General features: G+C 40.6%; 1 protein-coding gene across 1 annotated transcript in view; it reads right to left on the bottom strand.

Annotated features, from left to right (window-relative positions):
- Nucleotides 1–18236, bottom strand: part of nphp4 (nephronophthisis 4) — a 285812-nt gene extending 267576 nt beyond the window's left edge. The window contains exon 1 of the mRNA XM_052039598.1: nt 17901–18236. Within this exon, the coding sequence (XP_051895558.1) occupies nt 17901–18050 (150 nt within the window). The 5' untranslated portion in view covers nt 18051–18236. The remainder of the gene's footprint in view (nt 1–17900) is intronic.
- Between the last annotated feature and the right edge of the window lie 1436 nt (nt 18237–19672).

Raw genomic sequence — 19672 nt, forward strand, 5'->3', positions numbered from 1 at the left:
GCACATGAATTAACTCCCCTATTAATGTATCATATTAAACACAGCTCACTGTTCCAAGAATGAACATGACACAGTTATTGCACTTTTCACTGAATCAGATGACCGTGTGTTCAAGCTACAAGCACATAATTTAAACCAATACTGAAGGAAATCACTGTATAAAAACACTGTTCAAGTACACTCAAAGTCCTGAGAATTATTCCAGGTAAAATAAGGAGCTCTTAGAGTCATATAGCACGGAAACAAGCCCTTCGGCCCAACTCTTACATGCCAACCAAAGTGTCCCATCTAAGCTAGTCCCATTTGCCAGTGTTTGGCCCATAACCTTCTAAATCTTTCATATCCATGTACCTGTCCAACTGTCTTTTAAAAGTTGTTATTGTACCTGCCTCAACCACTTCACATTTCACATACATACCATCCTCTGTGTAAAAAAAAAGTTGCCTCTCAAGTTCCTATTAAATATTTCGCCTCTCACCTTAAACCTACGCCCTGTCGTCCTTGACTCCCCAACCCTGGGAAAAAGACTGAGTGCATTCACCCTATTCATGCCCCTCATGATTTTATACACCTCTATAAGATCACCTCTCAGCCTCCTACGCTCCAAGGGATGAAGTCCTAGCCTGTCTAACCTCTCCCTATAACTCAGTCCTGTTCTGGCAACATCCTTGTAAATCTTTTTTGCACTATTTCTAGTTTAATAACATCTTTCCCACAGCAAGGTGACCAAAAGTGAACACAATACTCCAAGTGCTACCTCACCAGCATCCTGTACAGCCACACCATGACCTCCCAACTTCTATACTCATGCCTTGACTGATAAAGGTCACAGTGCCAAAAGCCTTCTTCACGACCCTCTACTATGACTCCACTTTCAGGGAACCATGTACTTGTACTCCAAGGTCCCTCTGTTCTGCAACATTCCCCAGGGCCCTGCCATTCACTGGAAGTCCTACCCAGATTTGGCTTTCCAAAATGCAACACCTCACACCTATCTGAATAAAACTCCATTTGCCATTCCTTGGCCCACTTACTCAGCTGATCAAGATTCCTGTAGCGGTTGCTACCGCGGAATAAAACAAGACTCTACTCGGAGGATTGCCAAACAGAACTGGTTTATTTTCCCGCCTTGCGCGGGCCCTTTAAGGGAGAATGTTCCCGCCCAAAACAACCGGCAATGACGTAAGTCCTACGTCATCAGGACTTTCCCGCGCGCGGGTTCTCCCCGTCGCTCGGAAAGACGAGGCCCGCCGCCATCTTGGGCCTCGTCGCTCCGACGCCGCGCGACCCGACTGCCGAGCCGGTTCGCCCGACGAGACGGTGAGTCGCCACATTCCCCTGTAATTTTTGACAGCCTTCTTCATTGTCCACTATACCACTTATTTCAGTGTCTCTTATAGCTAGCATTTACCTTTCAAAGACAAAAAAAAACAGATTAAATAGTCATTCACTTAAATTTGGCTTACAGAACTTTGGTGTGTACAAATGCATAAATTGGTTGCTGCATGAATTAGCTGAGGATCATTTTCAATGGCCCAAGGATGTGAATAATGTTAGATCAAATTGCAATCTTAACTGAAGATCTTTAAGATCTGATTAAATGCAGCTTAATTATTCAGTTTGCTTTCAGTGGCCTTATTATAGGAAAAACTTAGATAATCTGATACCCTCAGGACTTTGGTGGTGATGCAATGGCAGATTTTCCAGACTACTGGGTTTGACTCCAATTGATACCCCAGCACACTTTTATTTAAAAAGACGTTACACAGTAGCAAATTATTTTTCCAGTGGACCAGGTGCGGTTTGAAGGAGCCCGGAGAAACAGGGGCCCAGTGAGGGAGCAGAGGAAACAGAATCCAGTGAGCCAGATGCCAAACAATCAGACAGCAAATTATCAGAGAGTTTTATTGTATCTCCAAGTCTCAAGGAAGAGCTGGAAGGTTTACAAACAAGTGTGTGAATTATTTGTCAAACTAAATCATTAACATTAAAGCAAAAGGTCAGTCTTATGTAACTATATCGATACTGGTTCATCATATCAAGTGACAGTCACTTCAAGTACTGAAGAACACGACATGAGAAGTTGCATCATTTTAGCATGCAATTTCAGGAAATTGAATTCTTCCCACGAGTTTTGACACTAATGTAAAGAGCACTGTAACTAAAAACAATGATAAATCTTTCTGACAAAAGGTCACTGACCTGAAACGCAAACCGATTCTCATCACCGTTGGCCTTGCTGAGTATTTCCAGAATACTGTGTTTTATAACTGACAAATCTCTTCTTTTTAGTATATATAAAATCACGTCAACCCATCACTTCCATTAGATGTCACAGAGGAAAAAAAACACCATGAATCTGCTCCTTCCCAATGGATATGAGAAAGTTGCAAAACCTTTTTTTCCATAAATACAATGTTGTTTGAATATTAGGCTAATGGAAGTTAGACATACTTTAAAGCAACATTCGGACATAACTCATTCAACAATAACCATTTTATATGCAAATTTTGAAATTAGAGGAAACTAGAAAAGTGTGTTGTCAATTAAAACACACACAAAAAATAATTGCCCAGGAATTTGTGCTGCTACTTACATTCTACCACTTGTGGAAATGCCTGGTTAGAAAAAGATTTGGTGCAAATGTGATGGCCTACCAAGATAAAACACTCTGTTGTTACGGACTCAGTGAAAGTCCCTTTAAGATAGAGAGTGTGTGTGTATGTGTGTGTGGGGCGTGCTTACGTCAATAGAAGATAAAGGACGTAATGACGTTGTCTGAAGATAAGATGTAGATGTAGAAAAACATAGAGAGAGTACATACGAAATCCAAATGTTCCACGATGGAACCCAAACGACACTTCAGTGTTTACTCGGTAGTGACTTCCTCACCCCGAAAAGCATCCGAACCGTGGTCGTCCACATACAAATACCTGTTTCCTTCTACAGGTCAGCAACAAAGTGAACTCCACCGGATTACTTCCAACTTTTCCATACATGGATTTCAGTGGTAAACACAGTTATTGTTTCTCATCCATCGATAGAGAAAAACAAGCAGGCTGGTGTCTCTCTCCCTTCTCTCTCTCTCCTCCTTCTTCTTACTTCTTCAATAACGTCATTACGTCCTTTATCTTCTATTGACGTAAGCACGCCCCACACACACATACACACACACTCTCTATCTTAAAGGGACTTTCACTGAGTCCATAACACCTCCCACCTAAAAAAAATTTTCCCAAGAAAATTTTTAACCGCGCATAGAGTTAGTAATGTTAATAATTATCATGCTACACAACTACAGACTATCAGATTAGTACAGATACATGTTTCCCATTTAACATCGGGAAAGACAATCAGCAATCACATTATCTTTGCCTTTAATGTGAGTTATCATGAGATCAAACTCTTGCAAAATTAAACTCCAGTTTAACAGCCTTCTGTTCTTGTTTTTGTCTCGGCTCAGAAACACCAATGGGTTATGATCTGTATACACAGTCAATGTTTCTGAGCGGTGCAAACATATACACTGAAATGTTGCAAGGCTAAAACAAGCGACAGTAATTCTTTCTCTATGGTGGAATAATTCTTTTGATGCTCATTAAATTTCTTTGAAAAGTAAGCTACAGGATGGTCAATATCATCAAGGTCACCCTTCTGCAACAACACAGCTCCTGCAGCTTCATCACTGGCATCTACTGCTAATGAAAATGGCTTTTCAAAGTCAGGTGTTCTGAGCACAGGATGGTAGCATAAAATGGCTTTCAGCTTCTCAAATGCTTCTTGACAAGAATCTGTCCAAACAAACTTTACTCCCTCTTCTGAAGATTAGTTAGGGAAGAGCAATATCAGCAAAATTTTTACAAAATTTTCGATAATATCCAACCATTCCCAAAAATCTTCTAACAGTCCTCGTACCTGTGGGAATAGGGAACTCAGATATTGCTTGAACTTTTGCCTGAACAGGAGCTTGCTTGCCTTGACCTACAACATAACCAAGATACGTCACAGTGGCATGGCCAAATTCACTTTTAGCCAAGTTAACTGTAAGGTTAGCCTTGGAAAGTCTTTCAAACAACCTTTCTAACGCAGAGATGTGATCTTCCCAAGTATCATTCCCAGTCACTAAGTCGTCATTGTAGGCATCTGTATGTTTTAACCCATGAATCACTGAATTAATCATTCTTTGAAATGTTGCTGGAGCATTTTTCATTCCAAATGGCAAAACATTGTACTCATACAATCCAGAAGGGGTTACAAAGGCTGAAATCTCCCTTCCTCTATCTGTTAATGGAACGCACCAGTACCCTTTTAATAGGTCAATCTTTGTAAGAAATTTTGCCTTTCCCACTCTGTCTATGCAATCATCCACCCTAGGAATAGGGTAAGCATCTGACTTTGTTACAGCATTCACTTTCCTGTAATCTGTGCAAAATCTAACAGTTCCATCAGGTTTAGGTACAATAACACAGGGCGAACTCCAATTTGAAGTAGAACGTCTAATAATATCATTTTCCAACATGTATTTTATTTCCTGATCAACAAGTTTACTTTTTTCCACATTCATTCGATATGGGTGTTGTTTGATTGGTTTTGCATCCCCAACATCAACATCATGGGTAATTATCGATGTTCTGTTTGGAACATCTGGGAACAGATTTTTAAATTTTAAAATTAATTCTCTCATCTGGTGTTTTTGTGAAACTTGTAAATGGTCCAACTTCGTTTCAAGGTTCTCCATGATATTTTGGTTTTTTAGTTTCGATGGAACAATATTTGGTCTAAATTGGCCTTCCTCAACATCAACATCAGGCATTCTAGAAACAACCTTTTCACCATCCACCAAGGCCACAACTGAATCCTTCTCATAATAAGGTTTTAGCATGTTTACGTGACAGAGTTGTGTTTTCTTGCGTCTATCTGGTGTTTTGATTATATATGTTAGATCAGTCACTCGAGATTCAATAACATAGGGTCCAGAAAAACGAGCTTGCAAGGGATTATTTTGGCTAGGGAAAAATACCAACACCTTTTGCCCCACTGCGCATGTCCTAGGCCGAGCACGTCTATCAAAATATGTCTTCATTCTTATCTGGCTTGTTTTCAGATTCTCTCTCGCTAGCTGGCAGACTCTCTCCAACCGAGTTTTAAATTTTTGGACATAGTCCAACAGACTCAAGTGAACTTCCTCATTAATCCATTGCTCTCTTAACAACTCCAAAGGTCCTCTCACCCTATGTCCAAACACAAGCTCAAAAGGACTAAATCCGATTCACTCCTGGATCGATTCTCTAACGGCAAACAAAAGTAAATGGATACCTTCGTCCCAATCCTTGGTGTTTTCAAAGCAATAAGTCTTCAGCATATTTTTGAGAGTAGAATGAAATCTCTCCAGAGCTCCTTGAGATTCTGGGTGATATGCAGATGATACAATCTGCTTTGCTCCCAGCTCATAGACTATTTGTTGAAAAATTTTTGACATAAAATTACTACCTTGATCAGATTGTATTTCTTTTGGCAAACCAAACAAGGTAAAAAATTTTACAAGAGCCTTTGACACCGTCTTGGCCTTAATATTTCTAAGGGGTATTGCCTCTGGAAATCTAGAAGTGGCACACATGATGTTTAACAAATACTGATTTCCAGTCTTAGACTTTGGTAAGGGGCCAACACAGTCCACAATCACCTTCGAAAAGGGTTCACCAAAAGCAGGAATTGGCTTCAAAGGAGCCACAGGGGGTTTTTGATTTGGTTTACCTACCATCTGACATGTGTGGCAGGTTCGACAAAACATCACCACATCTTTTCTCAAACCAGGCCAATAGAATTGTTTCAAGATCTTCCCTACAGTTTTATTCACACCAAAATGACCACCCAAAGGCATACTGTGGGCCAGGTTTAAAATCTCATCCCTATAAACTTTTGGAACAACAACCTGATGAATAACTTCCCATTCCTCAGTAACAGGAACATGAGGAGGTCTCCATTTCCTCATTAACACTCCATTTTTGACATAGTATCCAGTTGGCACCTTTTCAATCTCCTCACATGAGAGAGCTTTTTCTTTCAATTCTGCCAATTCAGGGTCCTTTGTCTGTTCCACCATAAAATCCTTCCTCGACAAAGACAAATCTTTAAATTCAGGCTCACTGTAAGGATGTTGATCCTCCAGTGAAGACAGAAAAGTCTCAGATAAGGCATCAAAATTTTCTTCCTGTTTAGGACTGTCACAAGGAACTACATCAGACTGCACCAGACTGTCTGTCTTGGCTAATTCTTTAGCTCTAGCTCGAGTCACTGCACATGATGGGTAAACATCTGAATCATCCTCAGACTCATCAATCCTTGGTTTGGTTGTTAACCGTACCACAGGATCACTTTCTCCATTTGCAAGGTCATTTCCCAATAACAAAGAAACTCCTTCCACTGGCAAACTAGGTCTTATCCCTATCTCGACTGGTCCTTCTACGAACTTTGACTTTAAAATCACCCTGTGAAAAGGGACAGACATGGTCTCACCTGTAACGCCTCGCACTAGATTTACTTCACCAGTGTCACTTTCTTCACCAAAATTTAAAACACTGTCCAGCAAGAGAGATTGACTAGCCCCAGTATCTCTAAGAATTTTCACTGGCACCTGGGGTGACTCATCATTCAGTGAAACAAAACCCTCTGATACATACGAACGGAATTCTTTTCTCACCTTCTCCAACTTTTCCGCTTTTCCCTCTTGCAAGGACTGATCTTTAACAGCATCTCCTGAACCTTTTTGATTTTTAATTGCCTGAAAGCAAGCATTGGGCCCAGCTTCCTTATTTTTCTTCAAAAGGGCACAATTAGATATCACGTGGCCAGGTTTCCTACAGTAATAACAAGTACGCTCAATAGGTTTCTCCAGCCCTGGCTTCTTTTCATCCTTTCCTTTTTGATTACATCCCAATTTAATCTCTGGTTTACCTGGATTGTCTTTGTAACTCCTTTGAAAGGTTTTAGGTTGTCCCCATTTGGATTTATGGGTTAAAGCATAATCATCTGCCAACCTAGCAGTTTCTTGTAAAGTTTCCACTGCCTTTTCATTTAAATATGTTGTTAATTCAGCTGGAACACATCTTTTAAAGTCTTCCACCAGTATCAATTCTGTCAATTTATCAAAATCCCCATCTACATTTTTAGCCAGGCACCATCGTTCAAAACATATTCTCTTTCCATTGGCAAATTCCATATAAGTCTGATCTGCAGATTTCCTCAAGTCTCTGAATTTTTGTCTATAAGCCTCAGGGACCAATTCATAGGCCTTCAAAATAGCTTGTTTTACCTTGGTATAATCAGCTGCATCCTCAACAGACAAAGCAGAATAAGCTTTTTGAGCTTTACCTTTAATCACACTCTGTACCATAAGAGCCCATCCTTTCCTTGGCCAGTTTGAACTCACAGCAACCTTTTCAAAATGTTGGAAATACTGATCAACCTGATCTTCTTCAAACGGAGGGACTAATCGAACCTCCCTGCTGGCTGAAAAATCATCATCAGAATCAGATTCCGAACTCCTACGCTTCATTTGTAACTCATGCTGCCTCTTTTTCTCCTCGTTATCCAGCTCCATCTGCTTCATTGCTAGATCAGCCTCTATCTTCATCTGAGTTAGCTTTTGTTCGGCCTCTATCTTTAACTGGGTTTGCTCTCGTTCAGCCTCTAATTTCTTTTGCTCTTGTTCAGCCTCTAATTTATTTTGTTCTCGTTCGGCCTCTAATCTCTTTTGCTCTCGTTCAGCCTCTATCTTTAACTGGGTTTGTTCTCGTTCAGCCTCTATCTTTGCCAGCTGCACCTGTGCCTCAGAAATTGCTATTTCACTGCCAGGAAACTGTTTTAACACTTCCTTCTCAAACACCTTCTTTTCCACATAATGGCCAGCTATCAATCTCTGAATATCTGCCTTTCTCATAGACTGCTTTACTTCTGTAAGGTTTAGCCTTGTAGCAATCTTTATCAAATCATCCTTTTTCGCCACCTCCAATCCCTTTTGGGTTGGTGACTCCAAAAATGCCTTAATATCCATTGCTGCTGGTTTCCACACACACAAGCCAATTAAAAAGAATTTATCAGACCTCCCTCAAAATCTTTGGATTGAATCCCGAACAAATCTCGTCAATCTGGGGTACAATCCCAGACGACACTCGTTAACCTTGGGAACTATCCCGGACGAGCCCCCAATTTTGTCACGAACCAGCAACAAAAGAAACACACTGAGCATGATTTAGTGTTAAAAACTATTTTATTAATCACTACTTATGGTAATACGTAAAATAAAAGTAAAAAAAAAATGTTAGTATGTTAGAATTCAAGAATGTTAAACCTCGAACGTTAACCCCAAACTAAACTCGTCGTGTGTGTGTGTGACAAAGTCCAAAACTCCCAGTTCCTGAATGGTTCTTAAAGTTCAGTTCCGCAAGCCATAAGGTGAAACATGAGCAAGGGCTTCTTCAACAACCACCGTTGTCTGAAGATAAGATGTAGATGTAGAAAAACATAGAGAGAGTACATTACGAAATCCAAATGTTCCACGATGGAACCCAAACTGACACTTCAGTGTTTACTCGGTAGTGACTTCCTCACCCCGAAAAGCATCCGAACCGTGGTCGTCCACACACAAATACCTGTTTCCTTCTACAGGTCAGCAACAAAGTGAACTCCACCGGATTACTTCCAACTTTCCATACATGGATTTCAGTGGTAAACACAGTTATTGTTTCTCATCCATCGATAGAGAAAAACAAGCAGGCTGGTGTCTCTCTCCCTTCTCTCTCTCTCCTCCTTCTTCTTACTTCTTCAACAACGTCATTACGTCCTTTATCTTCTATTGACGTAAGCAAGCCCCACACACACATACACTCTATCTTAAAGGGACTTTCACTGAGTTCCGTAACACTGTTGATCGTATTTGTAAAATTGTATTTAGTATGATTTGAAGAGCTACAAAATGCTTTGCACCACTATGTTTATATTGTTTCAGAAAGAGAAACTGTGGTGCAGATCTTAAGTACAAGGAAGATAATTAATACACCTGTGCTATTCTGGCCCTTACAATGCATTATTGGACTGGATATTAACAATATATAATGGAAAATGAATTATTGGTTCATTATTGTCATATGTACCGAGGTACAGTGAAAAGCTTTTGTTTTGCATGCCATCCAAGCAGATCATGCCATACATAGCTACGTCGAGGTAGTTAAAAGAAAACAGAATGCAGGATACAGTGTTGCAGTTACAAAGTGCAGTGCAGTGCAGGTGGACAAATAAAGATCAAGGGCCATGACAAAGTAGACTGACAGATCAAGAGTTCATCTTTAGCAAATAAATGAGGTCGGTTCAAGAGTCTTATAACAGCAGGATAGAACTGGTCCTTGAGCTTGGTGGTATGTGTTCTCAAGCTTTTGTATCTTCTGCCCGATGGGAGGGGGCAAGAAGAGAGAATGACCAGGGTGGGGAGGTCCTTGATTATGTTGGCTGCTTTCCTGAGGCAGGGGGAAGTGCAGACAGAGTCAATGGAGGGGAGGCTGGTTTTGCGTGATGGACTTGGGCTGCATACACAACTCCCTGCAATTTCTTGCAGTCGTGGTCATACCAAGCTGTGATGCATCTGGATAGGATGCTTTCTATGGTGCTTCTGTAAAAATTGGTGAGAGTCAGTCAGGGACAAGCCAAATTTCCTTAGCCTTCTGAGGAAGTAGAGGCGCTAGTGTGTTTTCTTGGCCATAGTGTCCATGTGGCTGCACTAGGACAAATTGTGGTGTATTGACACCTAGGAATTTGAAGCCCTCAACCATTTCCACCTCAGCACCACTGATGCAGACAGGGGCATGTACTCCACCCCACTTCCTGAAGTCAATGACCAGCTCTTTTGTTTCGCTGACTTTGAGGGAGAGTTTGTTGTCTTGACTCCATGCTACTAGGCTCGATCTCCTTCCTGTACTAAGTCCCATTGTTGTTTAAGATATGGCCCACTACGGTGGTGTCATCTGCAAACTTATGAATGGAATTAGAGCAGAATTTGACTACACAGTTGTAGGTATATAGGGAGTAAAGTAAGGGGCTGAGGATGCAGCCTTGCGGGGCACCGGTGTAATCCAGATACCCTTCAGAAATAAAGTTCTCATTTCAACAGAACTCTGCAGCTAATCATTCCCAAAATAGTCAGTTCCTTTTGCATAGTGAACATCTACCATGTTGCTGAACAAACTCTTCAACAAACACAAAAGACTGCCATGGAGATGCAAAAGATAGCATAGGAGACAAGTGAGAAATAGTCCATTTTAGAAAATGTCATTTAAAACGTCAAATACATTTTAATGAGATAAATATTTCTATTGCAATCAAAAATATCTACACAAAATAAAAAACGTGCAAAAGATAAAATGATGAAAGGAAAAAATCACCATATTCTTACTTTTCATAAATAATGTCAGCATTGAAATTTCTTTGCTTGTTTACTTTGTGCTACTTGAAAATCAGTTGCTGAAGTTTGTAAAAGGTTAATTCTGTTTAAAGATAAGCTTGATCATGAACCACACAAATGAATGCTGAAAATAGTCCCAGTAAACAAGCCTATAAAAGGACTCTAAGGATCTCCGAGTAAAGTTATCCTAGCTTCACACAAATGTGGAAAAACAATTATGCTTCATCAAAAGTGTGGTCCTATTGAATAATATGAGAAATCTTAACCACCACAGCCTCTGCAAGGTTGTTTCAAGTTTATGCTGACAGTACCATTGTTGAGCATTCTCCATCAAGCAGCATCTACATACTTATTAGAACCACAGTTGAGTATCAGGAACCCACAGGGTGACTCAAGGTCATATGAATTAAAGTGAATTCTACAAACACCAAAGGAAGGCAGAGCATAACAAAAGTCAATTCCATTTTAAGTATATATCCTGTAAGTTGAACAAAATGCTCTCAGTATTATAATGACTATATTTCACCAATATCTTGCAACTACTGCTGCTGGCTAAAGAGGTGGGGAAAAAAATTCAAACTTACGTCACTAGAAATGAATTGTTGTCCTTTAGTATTTTGAATAGTTTATTCAACTTCAATTAAGGTTTCATTAATAAGTTACATCCCTCTCAATGTGCTTTGGATCTTAGTAACTGAAAACTATTTTCTTCCTTGCTCATATTTTACCCCCACAGTAAAAAGGAGTGAACTTATATAGCACCTTTCCCAACTTTAGAACCTCTCAAAGCACTTACCAGCCAATGAAAATGCCTCATACAAGTACTTGCCTCTCTGGAAATGGCGGGCAAACACCTTAAAACTCTCACTTGTTTTCTGACTTTTCCCGTTTGATGAAAGGACAATAACCTGAAATATTATCTCTTACTCTCTCCACTGGTTCTGACTGATCTGTTGAGTAATTCCAACATTTTCTGTTTTTTTTTTAAACTTTGAATTTCAGAAACTGATTTTAACAAACAATGTGAAAAATAATCTGTTTCTGAACTGAAATTCCACTTTTTTAACATCATAATTTCCAACACGGTATACAACAGGCATGGCATTTAAATTAACTACAAAGTGCCCCGTCAAATAAAAGTTTTGCTTTTTTCCAAATGGTTACCATTTGGGTTACTGCCTAAGGCATATCAGAATATCCAGAACCCCGAGTTCAGCCATATCAGCCATACCCCAGCAACTTGCAAGGCAGAACACTCCCCTTTTAAGTAAAAAAATTACTCTTAAATAATTTCCCTTCATTTCAGGAAAATAGGAGACAATTCCAAAGATGTAAAAAGAGTATTTTTTGCCACTATGCAATTACACATTGTGGTTAAACTACCCAATCTTATTATTCACAGAGCTTTATTAAAGGATTTTTGTGACACCTTCGCAGAATATAGTTCAGAGCTGTATTTTAAACTACTTCAGATTCCTCCACAGTCACTATTTCTCATTATTGTTATAACAAATGCTCCTCTGCAGCACATTTTCAAGCATAAAGAATTTTGTCAACTCGCACAGATGACCACTGAAAAAGGGTAAACCAACTAAATACACAAAATAGGAGCAGGAGTAGGTCACCAAGTGCCCCAAGCCTGTCCCACCAGTCAATATCATTACGGCTGATATCTGCGGGCCTCAACTCTTCTGTGTCTGTTCCCCATAACCCTCAATTCATAATCTTTCAACTATTTAACTAACTTCATCTTAAATATATCTAATTATCTGGCCTCCACCACCTTTAGGGCAGAGAATTCCAGAGATTCACTACTCTCTGAAAGAGGAAATTTCTACACACCTCAGTTTTAATTGAGGTGCCCCTTGTATTGTACTTTGTTCAAGACTCTCTCACTAGTGAAATACTGCCACATACCATTGAGCAACAGTGAAAGAATTCAATTCTAAACAAACAATTTAGTGTATTTCATTCTTAAAAATCATAAAATTCTAAGAGACGTCTTTTGTTAATACCAAAGCAGAGACCATAATCATTCCAAATCAGAATACTTCCCAGGTCTTCTACTAAAATCAACCATTCTTAGATTGACTGTAACCATGGCCCCAAGCATTTACTCTGTTGCTTTTTGGTTGTCAATGTGGCAAAAGTCTTGTCATCTGTCCAGTTCTTTCAAAAGGCACATAAAAGTGTACAAGTCATACATCAGATAACTCTTTCTTGGGATATGTTTGTACACAGAATTATAGGAGAAAGCAAAGAAGAGGGACTAAATTGAGAGTGTCACCAAACGTACATTGCAATCAAAAGCTTAAATAGCTTTCTCCTTATGGGTTCTCGTTCTAGAATTCCTTTTAAAAAAGAACAAACAACGAACTTTCAAATTTACACCTCTACTCCAAGAAGCAGATAAATTACAGAGCAACTTTTCAAGTTTTGGTGACATTCTGCATTCACTATCATAAATCTCAGTTTCTCAAGCCACACTGTCCAACTCTGGATTTGGCAAGTTGACCTAAGTGTCTCTTTACTTTCTACTACCCCTTTAACTTCAGCAAGGATCACATATTACCAGTTCTCTTCAGTGATAACTGAACACTGGAACATAATAAACAGAATCAGTAGATTCACAACCCACTCAGAGAAAAGAAGCAATTCCTTCTCCATCCGAAATCAGCAACCCCTTACACTGAAACCATATCCCTAGTTCTAGATACCCATACTGGAGGATAAATTTTCATCATCCACCCTGTCAACTCCCTCAGAATTATATACAATTCAATATGATCACCCCCTTTTTCTTTATTCCAATGAGTATCGGCCCAACCTGCTCAATCTTATTTCACATGTCAACCCTTCCATACCAGGAATCAACCTAGTGAACCTCCTCTGCATCACCTCCAAAGCAAATATATCCATCCTAAAATATGGAGATCAAAACTGTACACAGTACTCCAGGTGCAATTCACCAACTGTAAAGTTGGAATCAAACTTCCTTATATTTGTATTCCATACCCCTTACAATCAAGACCAATATTCCATTAGAGTTCCTAGTTACTTGTTGCATTGCACTTTAACTTTCCACGTTTCATGTACTAGGACTCTTCTACGACAACATTCTTCATCCCAAATGAATAAACTCACATTTTCCCAAATATTCCAACTACCAACCTCTTGCCTACTCACTTAACCCAATGGGGAGACGTCTAGGATACCCTGCTCGGGAGCGAAGGGAGTTTCGAGAGAGGTGCAACCAGAAGTGTCTTGCTCAGGGTGAAGGGACCAGCCCTGCCACACCGGCCCGTCTCCCAGCAGGATGCACAGTGGCTGTGGACCCTATATACCTTTGCACCTTCTTTGTACCCTCCTCACCACATACTAACACACCTATTTTTACACCATTAGCAAATTTGGCTACAGTACACTCAGTCCCTTGAGCTGAGACAATAATATAGATTATACACAATCAAGGCCCTAGCACTGAGCATGTTGCCAATACAAAAATAACCCATTTAAGATATCTTTATTAGTCACATGCACATTGAAACATCGAACCCCAACTATCTGGTTAACTAACAGAAAAGAATCACCTATATGCGCCAATATATTACTCCCAACCCCGTGTGCCCTTATGTCACATTGTAACCTTTTACGTGACACCTTATCAAATGACTTCTAAAATTCAAGTACAGTGGACCTCCATGTTACAGAGAGGTTGTGTTCCAATAGAATCATTTGTATCACGATTCTCCATAACACAAACCCTTTTTTCCCCATTGAATTTTGGATAACACACAGTGAAATACATTGGCTGGATTTTGCATTAGAAGTAACAGTACTACAAATGACAGAGCAATTTCTGGCATCTACCCCTGCATAGTCAAAAACCAAAGTCATCAATCTGCAATTCAAGTTGCCTAACTTCTTCAAGAGCTATATTCATGGGAAGATAATTGCCTTCAGTAGAAAATGACCACTTATGAAGACCTCTGTTCCAAGCTCTGTCATGGAAGGAGATCGCTAGGCTGTCAAAGAAAAAAGTTTCAAGGATGTGCTCAAAGCTTCCTTGTAGAAGTGCAACATCGCCATTGCTCCTGGGAAACCTCCAGTCCCTGACAGCTCAAAGTGGACAAAAGGCATTGAGGAGCACACACAAAGCCCCTGAACAAGCAGCAGAAAGGTAACAATGCACAAAATCCATCCTTCAACCCCATCAGCTATGTCCTTTCCCATTTATGGGGAAGTCTGCAGTTAAAACATAGCTCATTAATGACCTCAGAGCCCCCAAAACAGGAGTGGAAGCAAGTCATCGTCATTCTTGAAGCACCGTTTATCAAGAGAGTTTCTATATTTGCCCAATAAGCAGCAGAAAAGTTAGTGCTTCTCCATTCAAATACAGCTTTTAAAAAAGAATTATTTTAATTACTGCCAAACAGCCTTTAGCACTTAATTCTCAGAATTACTTACTTCAAAAAATGTTTCATTTCTCTGAAGTTTAATTTTTTTTTAAGCAAAGGATTTGATGCATTAACTACATTTACTTCGTGGTTTAGTCTCAGCAGGATTCCTTCTGGTTTCTTCAATCCGATTAGTTATGAAGACATTCCACTGCTTACCTTGCCACACAAGTCCCAGATACAGGAGACTGCCACATTACAAAGTGGTTGCATTCCTAGAAGACCTGTATCGTGGTTTTCTGTGACACAAATCCCCTTTTCCCATTGAATCCCATGTTATAAGTGGAGATGCGTTCCCAAGGGATGTTTTTCTGTTATATTAAGCAATTTTATCGGTGATGACAAAGTGACCCACTGCCATTATTTAGCAGTGGAGGCCAACATTAGACTTCGGAGATGGCCAAGGCTTGTGCAAAAGAAACAACAAATTTTGTCAATTTTTATTTTTAGTTGCTCAATACTGTGGGGCAACAAGCTTTGGATACGACAGCACTATGTCAATTGGGTTGGCAGTCACATTTTGGCATTTTCTCTGACACACTTGGATTAGGAAAGGGTTTGGGAAGTGGAGATATCAGGGAAAGGGATGGAATTCAGGAACTGGGTTCATAGGAGAAAGATGGTGTAGGAGGAATTCGGAGGAGTAATGGATTAAAACATAGTAATTTGGTGTAAGTAAAGGTCAAGAGATAACTTTAATGACCTGACCATGCTGCAACTCAGCATAACGCAGCTCTTCACAGAAAATGCCTCACAGATGAAGAGCGCAGCAGCGCTGCACTCTTGAGATGTCTGTTCACGTGCCCTCAGACTGGAGAGGACGTGGTAAAGGTGGTATTTGGCTGCAACTGCCAACCCAATCAACGCAATGATGTTATATCCAATTCTATTGCCCCACAGTATTGAGTGACTAAAAATTAAAATTGACAAAATTTGTTTGTTTTGCATTTTGTGTTCCCCCCCCCACACAAATTCAGTAAGAGTGAATTTGATTCTGTATCTCAAATTTTTGTGTAGTGATTTGTGAATTCCATAAAAGGGAATATCCATAACCCAAATAGCTTTAACGTGGGGGTCAAATTCTTGGGTGCCAACATCTTGGATGATTATATCCTGGGCCCTGCACAGAAATGCAATCATGAAGAAGACACGTCAGCATCTCTACTTTCTTAGAAGTGTAGTGGTTAGCGTAACACTATTACAGTGCCAGTGACCCGGGTTGAATTCTGGCCACTGTCTGTGAGGCGTTTGGATGTTCTCCCCACGTCTGCATGGGTTTCCTCCAGGTGCTCTGGTTTCCTCCCACATTCCAAAGACATACAGGTTAGGAAGTTGTGGGCATGCTATGTTGGCGCTAGAACTGTTGGAACTATGTTCTGCTGTCCCCAGAACACTCTACACAAAAGATATATTTCACTGTGTGTTTCAATGTACATGTGATTAATAAAGATATCTTTTTTTAAGTTTAAGGAGATTCACAATGTCATTGAAGACTCTAACAAACTTCTTCAGGTGTACAATGGAAAGCATTCTGAATGGTTGCATCACAGCCTGGTGTGGGAACTCCAATGCACAGGAATGCAAGAGGCTACAGAGAGTGGTGGACTCAGCCATTTCTATCATGGGTACAGCCCTCCCCATCATTGAGCATGTCTACAAGAGGTGGTGTCTCAGGAAGGCAACATCCATCATCAAGGACCCCCACCATCCGGGCCGTGCCCTCTTTTTGATGCTGCCATCGGGCAGGAGGTACAGGAACCCAAAGACCCACACCTCAATGTTCAACAACAGCTTCCTTCCCACTGCCATTAGGTTCTTGAACCAACCTGAAAAATCCTAATTCTACCTCAGACCATATTTCTCTAACCTTGCACTAATTTTGTTGTATTAGTTTTATTTTGTTATGTAAATAATGTATAATTTATGTTAATTTAAGTTTATGTAATTTGTTTGTCATATTTGTAATGTACTGTGCTACTGCTGCAAAAAGGTTATTTTCATGGCACATATACCCTGGGTATGTATGCCCATGACAATAAACTTGAACTGGAAGTCATGAAGTAAAGTTCCACAGGAAGTCTGTGGCAAAGGACACTGCTTACACCATTCATTGAAACCTGACTGCAAACTCCTATTTGTACAGTTTTCCCATTACTGGCAAATCCACCCTGTTACATGATGTTTGAAATGGATTTATAGAGTTGTAGCTTTCTACTATCTTTGACCATTTGCCTCTGTATTCTTAGGTTAGGAGGATGAGGGAGAAGAGGGAAATGAAACTAGTCAACGCTCCTAACCATTATTCACCAGCTGCAAATTTATGGAATACATGCATTTGCCATTTCAACAGATATAGAAAGAATACCCTTTTCAGCAAGGTACCTGGAGGCTCTGGATCAAAGCCAAGCAAAGAATCAACTGTTTCAGCTGGTATGTGGGGGACATGAGGATTGGAATGAAAAACACCGAAAAAAATAAATCAGACTAAAAGAAATAACGATTTTGATGTCTCATATTCAAACAATTGTCCATAAATTTTGGAACAAATGGCAAAAATATTTATCGAATTTTCACATGACCTAAATGTAATATCCAAAATTGCAAATTATGCAAAAATCTTGATTAAATAATAATTTGCAAAAGCAACACTGTTAAACACGAAATTTAAAAAAAATCCCTCTACATCGATTAAAACCTCAAAAGTCCAGAGATAAAAATAAAAGATAGCCATCTCAACTCTAAAGCAACACTTTTCAGTTCAGGGTCGAGCTGGCAGCATCGTAAGCCTTACATCTGTTTTTGGATTTAGCACAAAAACTGAAAAATCCGTCCTGCTGTTTCCCCGACTCCCCCAGGTTAATTTGCAGCGAGCATCAGAGATTATTCAACCCATCCTATGTGTGCTAGCACATCTACTGTGTCTCTGAATGAGCGGCTCGCTCGCTCTCTCTCTCTCGCTCTCTCTTTCTTTCTTTCTGCCGTCAGCTTACCGCTCTGAATGGCAGCCCCTCCAACGTCTTCAATACGAGTTGAAACGGCTCCGACTCATCGAGCAGCGCCTGATAACGCTGGGGGTGAGGAGGAATGCCCAGGGACACCAAGTTCCCCGAGCATTGGCGGGACTGATGTGCCGCCGCCATTTTACGGGCCGCGCCAGGCCAAGTCAAAGCAGAAGCCGCAGGACCATCTCCGCAGCCCGACCTCCCGACGCCGACAATGATGCGAAAACCTTTTATCGATGTTAATCCCACTTGTTGAATTCTGCGGTGCAGGGTATATAAATTCTGCAGAATCCTTGTCTAATGGAATGGAGCCCGCCCCCCCAGGGATGCTTGCTTTGGTGTTGCCGGGCCTGCCGCTGAGCTTGGGTTGCCATGGCGACAGGCTCGGCCCTGCGCTTCAGGCGCGGGCAGAGAATGAGCAGAAGGACTGGGATCAGGAGCAGGCCTTGTCGCCCTAGTGTCTGCTCCCACTTCAGTAAGATCGTTGGTCTTTTACCTCAGCGCCTCTTTCTTGCACTGACCCCACATCCATTGATAGCTGACCACTTTTAAAATAATCCAAGTCTGCATCTTGCACGGACTTAGTGATTGAAACAAAAGCAGAAAATGCTGGAAACTTTCAGCAGGTCGAGCTGCAGCTTTGGGAAGGGAAACAGAATTAAGGTTTCAGGTCGAAGGCCTTTCGTCAGAACTGGGAAGGAGAGAAAAGAAGCTTGTTAAACTGCAGGGGGTTTCTCTGATGGGGTAAAACCGGGGTGACCATGGGGATTTGGGTACCCACGTTCAGTCCGCATGGGCGACACTGGGTTTCCTGTTGCCTTACACTTTAATTCTCCATCCCACTCCCACTCTGGCTAATTGGTCTGTGCTTTCCAGTACTGCAACAATGAGGCTTGAGAAACGGCACCCCATCTTCTGTCTATTCACATTTGCAGCCTTCTGGATCTTCCCAGATTATCACTCAAGTGGAGGAGTGTGAAAGCTTGGTTTTAAAATGCGTAACTTCTGCGTATCTTACTCTGAAAATCAAGCCATGTGTATCTTCCATTTCCCAAATGTTGGAAGTGTTACAAAAAAAAAGCTGCCAAGCAGCAGCATTGCCTTTAGATGATTGAGGAAAAGAATGTTAGAAAATGAGGACCTCAATCCTGGAACAAAATTCATGGTTTACTAGGCAGCAGTGATCTCTGCCCAAGATGCTTCTGAGACTTGGACTGAAGTAAAACTCCAATAATCTGTTATCCCATTGTTGAGAAATCCCAATGGTTCAGCACCTGGATCACCAGGGCCCTGTTCGCACATTTACTTTTGACACATCATGGCCCAGTTCCCTGGACCCAAAGCATTAACTGTTTTTCCTCCCACATGAGCTGCCTGACCAGTTGACTGTTTCCGGTAATTTTTGTTTTTGTTTTGGATTTCCAACATCTGCAGTTTTTTGATTTCCTCTTCCTTTAAAATCAGCTTGTTCACTGGAAAATTTATACTACTGCATAACATCTAAAAAAAAAGTGAATTAGAAGTGTGTTTGTGCAATAATAGGAGTAATTTACAATTGTCCAGAAAATCTGCCAGTCTGGCACCACCAAAGTCCTGAAGTAGTCAGATTATTGTATTGCTCTACTTACCATAGGCACTGAAATGCACAGAAAAGATGCTACCAATGCTATATCCAAAATTCCTCCAAATCCACTAGAAGGATAAGTGAACAATATCAGTTTCTTTTCCCAGCCCAACAACCCAGCATTGAGGACCTAATT

The sequence above is a fragment of the Pristis pectinata genome, chromosome 26 (genome assembly GCF_009764475.1).
Source record: "Pristis pectinata isolate sPriPec2 chromosome 26, sPriPec2.1.pri, whole genome shotgun sequence".
NCBI classification, from domain to species: Eukaryota; Metazoa; Chordata; class Chondrichthyes; order Rhinopristiformes; family Pristidae; genus Pristis; species Pristis pectinata.